The following is a 6,005-nucleotide window of genomic DNA, read 5'->3' on the forward strand; positions in this document are numbered from 1 at the left end:
TTGGAATATTACTTGTAGGTACAGATTAGAAAACAACATATAAACTTGGTGAGGTGGGTCAGTGTGTAAAGCATTTGTCTTGGAAGCCTGGTGACATGATTTTAAACCTAGGAACTCAGGTAACAGAGGAAGTAGAGAAGTGAATTGATAAAACTGTCCTCCATGGGGGCACTGTGGAATACACACACATACACACACACACACACACACACACACACACACAAGCTAACAACAAAACAAAAACATAATAATGATAGAATTTGAGAATATCAACTTACAATATTTCATTTGTATTTCTGAGATTTCTTAAATAAGAGGCTGTGGTCACATAAATCACCACTTCCCTGGTCATCAGAGGAAACTAAGGTAAAAGACAATTCTATGTGATTTCTATTACAGAAGCCAAAATCAAAGTGTACTGGTATTGGACTGTGATAATCATACACTAACATTGTTGACAAGAGTTTAGGAAGATGGAGCCTTATATAATTTAAATTGGTACAAACCAACCACACAGAGAACTATTTACACAACTACTCAGTAAACTATTCAACTAAACTAGATATGGAAATGAATGTAAAATTCCAGTAGTGTCTGAGACACAAAGGGAGACTGGAAAAAAGCAGCCATGACTTCAGCTTGTTCTGTCTGTGGCTGAATGAGTCTACTCTTTACACTCACTGTGTCACCAGTCACCTACTCCACCAAATGAAAACTGCTCTGCACCTCTGCCAGGCTCAGCCCCACAGCAGGGTTTTCCTGTAGCCTCAGCTGCAGGTTTGGGTGTGGGCTGCAGGTGCCTGGAGAGCACTGTGCACTTGCTGCACAGAAGTAGGTGGCTGAGTCTCCAGGCTGAGAATCTGTGATGTGCAAGGAAAGCTGTTTATCACTTTCACTGAAGAAGACTGTGAATCTTCCATCTTCCTTTTTATTCGACACTGAACGTATGGCTATCAGGAGTGCAGGGCCTCCTCCAGGGATCTGCCTGTACCATGGGAAGTAGTCAAATGCACTGTTCTCATAAGTGCAGTTCAGAACTGAAGTCCCTCCTGCCCAGACTGACAGAGATTGGGGACTTTGTCTCACTTGCTGCTGGTCACGTCTCTCCTTCTGGCCACTCACCCCTGTGTATAGAAATTACAAATGTCATTAGGTTCCCAGGTCTGTTCTTTCTCTTTATGTTTTCAGCATTCATGATTTTGTCTGGTACCCCAGTCTCCCATGCCTCCACATTAATCCCACATGCTGAGGTTTCTCTTCAATGACTCACAGGCTGGGTGAAGGGCTAGGACTACAAATGATGCTTTCAGGATCTTGTCCATTCCTCCTAGAATGAAGCTTGGAGAAAACGCAGGTGGCCTTTTGTCTCCCCCAGAACACAGACTCCAACTTCACTGTCACCTAGTTCTTTCAACAGGCTCCACCCCTCACAAACACTTTGTCTAAAGCTATTTCTAGCACAGGAAGCACTTCCCATTGTGCTCAAATTTAGTACTGCTGAAAGTGCAGTCATTGAAAATTAGAAATCCCTTTCTTATAAGGAACCATTCGTTACATGCTGGTGTTAACATATAGCACGTTGCTATAGCCACCACAAGTGGCAGTATACACATGGCTTACCCATAGATCAGTACTATGTTAAAACTCATCAAAGATGATTCTTATAGTAGATGGTAATTAATACAGACACCCACTGGACAATGTGCTTAGAGGGAGAGATTTTGGGGCACTCAGCTCTAAATGTGATGTCTTCATCAAAGTACTCCCTGAAAGTCCAGGGATCTATTTAGAATAGTGGGTGGAAAGATTGTTAGAGTCATAGGTGATGACTGACTCCAAGGAACAGTGTCTTACAGGTACAATAGGACTGATCCACATATGACCTCACTTCACTGAGTTTGTGGCAGAATGCACAAAACCTGCAGTTTCAAAATTGAAAAATCCAAGCACTGAGAAGGGGAAATATTCTCACCCCTAGCAAAGAAGCTATTCGCAGTTGATACCTGATGGGAAAGGGAAAGTCATTCTTCACCAAATGGAGGGTCACCCATTATATCAACCACACTCCATGGCATGTCCCAGGCCCTGAACTCCACCCAAAATGGGCTCTTTGCTTCATTTTGTTTTGTTTTGATATTTTCCCTCTTATTAGTTTCTTGCTTTTAAATCCTTTTGTATTGGAGAGAGAGGAAAGAAGAAAGATCATGAAGTTGGGTAGGTAGGGAGGTGGGAGAGGAGTTGGGGAGCTGAAGTATGATCAAAATATATTTTATAAATAGTTTAAATAAAAGATTTTTAAAAAAAGAAAGAGAAAGAAAAGTTGCCAATGATTCAGCTATTCTACTTGCTGGCATTTATCCAGCTAACTGAAGTTATCAAGCTAAAAAGGTACCTAACATATGCATATTTATAAGGAACCATTACATATTGGTTCCAGAGCAAGACCATGATAACCAAGAAGTAGAAACAGTCTGGTGCCACCTGTCACTACACAAATAAAGAAGATATTGCATATGAAACAAGAGAGCATATCCGGTCACATGGAAGAACAAAATCATGTCATTTGTCAGAAAATGGATAGAATTGAAGGATGTATTAATCAAAATAAAATATCACAAATTTTAAAGAAAAAATATATAGTTGTTCTCATTTGTGAAAACTCGAAAAAGAAGAACAAAAGTAGAGATAATCTGAAGATAAAAGCGAGTTTAGTTGACGAGGAGGATGAGGTGATGCATATTTGCTGAGTACCTAACTGCCTACTGTATGGGAGTGCTCGGGAGTCTTCTTTATCAGGCATGATTTCAATCCCCATTCTAGTCTCAGCACACAAGAACAGAAAACTGAAGGCTACCAAAGACACCCGTGTGTCTAGACAAGACCCTGAAGGAAAGGGTGTGGACACTGATTACTGAGCACTCAGAGGAAATCCTGATGGAGGAGACATATCTGGCTTCAAATCATGAGAAGACTTTTCAGGGGAAAGGATATAACATAATCCTAGGCATAGGTCATATCAGGGTGGCTGGAGATTGGATCAAGTGTAGTTGACAGTCTTACTGATGTATATCAGAGAAGTTAAAGTGGGCCCGGCTGTGAAGGACAGCATGTATCTTTAGTGTTCACTTGAAAATTCCTGTTTGTCAACCCTATTGTCCCAGGATAAACAGATATGATATATGTAAACATCTAGATAGATATATTTATCTGTTGTTCTCTAAATATACTTAAGCAAGTTAGGAGATTACTTATTTTATGCAGTTTTAAAATGAAACTGTGTTTACATAATTATCTTCTCCATGTCCTTCCTCTAATCTTTACTGTATTCCTCTAATATCTACTGTATTCCTGCCCTTTTTCACTTCCAAAATTCATGGGCCATTTTAAAAATTATAGTTACACATATATGTGTAAATAAATATACAAATGCGGCCTAATGAGTACATAATCTCTGGCTCATTTGTGAGTGTTTAGAAGAAACAAACTTCATCTGCTCTGATGCAGCACTGCCCCTCTGTGGCCAGATGTTGAAGTCTTCACTCAGCAGTTTCCCAAGCTTCCTAAAGGTTTCTGTGCAGAAAGCCTCCACCAATGAGTGGTCCTCTGGCACCAATATTCCTTCCCATGGAAAAGATCCTGTTCTTGTTGAGGGATCTACAGCATACTTTCTGTCTTGTACTGAGTTGTGCCTCAGGGGATCTGAAGTCTTGCTTAAAATGCTGGACACACCTGGGAAGAACTATGCTTCTGCAGTGTGACATACATACCATACTGTTGGGGACTGCTAGAATCTTGAACAAAATGGAGTCTGTCAGCCATTTCTTGGCCTTCTGCTTACGTGACTGCGAGCACACATGCCCTTGAGAAAAGGAAAAGGTTAACCATAAAAGTTAAATTTACACAGGGCAGCCCACCCGCCTAGCCAGGGGGAAGTAACCCTTATAGAACAATTGCCTTTGTTGGCAAAGGGTTAATGTGTTCCTTTGGATGCTTTTACCATAATGATAGGTGGAAGTAACCCTTATAGAGCAATTGTCTTTGTTAACAAAAGGTTAAAGTGTTCCTTTGAATACTTCCTACCCCTCCCTAATTCCTGCACCTGACTTACGCTGACAAGCATTTGTGGAATGCAACTAATGACTGATGGAAAATTACAGCTTTGTCTTTACCTTATTTGGTGTATATTTGAGTTGAGACTTGATTGGCATGCTTGTACTGCCCCCTGAGATTCTTTTTCTATAAGTACCATCTCACCCCAAAAATAAACGCTCTTGATCAGTGAACATTGTCTTGAGCCTGTTTCCTTTAACCTCTTGAAGTTTACTTTTAAGATTGGATCTGCTTGTGAAGACCCACCAAATTAGCAGCGACCCTCATCACCTCATCCCCGCGGGTCGGGGATCCCCTCCGGGGGTCGCACCATACCTGATTTGAGGCCTTTTCACAGCACACAGTGGGTCCTCAGGCTACATTTCTGCCTAGAGGATCCTTCTATTCTCATTAAATCAAGCCATATAGACAAGAAAATAGCCTTATGTAGACTTTAAAATGGATGATTCTTTAGCCTTCTTCCCAGTACTTGATAGTCATCATTTTACAGAAAGGCATCATAATAGAAATTATTTTCTGGGACTGCAACAAAGCTGCCATCCCGGCCGGAGCCATGCAACCCAGATCTCAGGTCTTCTCTTCCACCAACGGGACCAGGGGACCAGGTGGGAGACTACGCACCCCAGATTCCTGGGCTTCTTCTCCACCCACGGGACCCAGTCTAGGACCAGGAAGAGTAGAACTACCAGAGTATTGGACTTGCTTGCAAGACCCAAAATATACTGGTCCCCTAACCACCAGACCAGTAAGGGGCTCTTTCTGCAGCCACTAGAAGAACAGGTGGGAAAGACACATTACAAAAACACACTCAGCAACAGAAAAGCAAATATGACACCACTAGATTCTAGAGACTCCACACCAGCAAGATTCAAACATTCCAATGCAAATGAAGCAGAAGAGAATGACCTTAAAAACAACTTCATGAAAATGATAGAGGCCCGAGAAGAGGGTATAAGAAAATCCCTCAAGGAAATGGAAGAAAAAGCAAACCAAAAAATGCAAGAAATGGAAGAAAAAGCAAACCAAAAAAGGCAGGAAATGGAAGAAAAAACAAACATAAAAAAATTTAAAAATGCAACAAATGGACAAAAAGACAAAGTGAAAATTCCAAGAAACAATTCAAACAGTGCAAGGGTTGAAAACTGAAATAGAGACAATAAAAAACCACAATCTGAAGGATGGCTGGAAATACAAAAGCTGGGCAAATGGTCAGGTACTACAGATACAAGCATAACCAACAGAATACAAGAGATGGAAGAGAGAATCTCAGGTGTTGAAGATACACTAGGAGAAATAGATTCATCAACCAAAGAAAATCTTAAGTCCAACAAATCCCTAACACAAAACATCCAGGAAATATGGGACACCAAAAAAACCAAAACAACAACAACAAGAATAACAGGTAATGAAGAAGGTGAAGAAAACTGCCTCAAAGGAGCAGAAAACATATTAAAAAGATCACAAAAGAAAACTTTCCCAAACTAAAGAGAGACATGCCAATGAAGGTGCAAGAAGCTTAGAGAACACCAAATAGAGTGGACCACAAAAATGTCCCTTCGCTAAATAATAATCAAGACCCAAAATATACAGAATAAAGAAAGAATATTAAGAGCAGCTAAGGAAAAAGGCCAACTAACATATAAAGGCAACCTATCAGAATTACACCTGACTTCTCCATGGAAACTCTGAAAGCCAGAAGGTCCTGGATAGATACTCTACCAACACTAAGAGACCATGGGTGCAAGCCTAGACTACTATACTCAGCAAAACTCTCAATCACTGTAGATGGAGAAAACAAGATATTGCATGACAAAACTAGATTCAAGCAATACATATCCACCAACCCAGCCCTACAGAAAGTTCTGGAAGGAAAACTCCAACCCAAGGAAGTTAAC

General features: G+C 40.7%; 1 gene segment (V, D, J or C); it reads right to left on the minus strand.

Moving 5' to 3' along the window:
* Positions 1 to 256: 256 nt before the first annotated feature.
* LOC121137822 lies at positions 257 to 1,381 on the minus strand. The segment is given in 2 exon segments: positions 257 to 1,124; positions 1,271 to 1,381. Coding segments are annotated over 2 exon segments (480 nt in total).
* Between the last annotated feature and the right edge of the window lie 4,624 nt (positions 1,382 to 6,005).

Source organism: Mesocricetus auratus, unplaced genomic scaffold (genome assembly GCF_017639785.1).
Source record: "Mesocricetus auratus isolate SY011 unplaced genomic scaffold, BCM_Maur_2.0 Super-Scaffold_100707, whole genome shotgun sequence".
Lineage (NCBI taxonomy): Eukaryota > Metazoa > Chordata > Mammalia > Rodentia > Cricetidae > Mesocricetus > Mesocricetus auratus.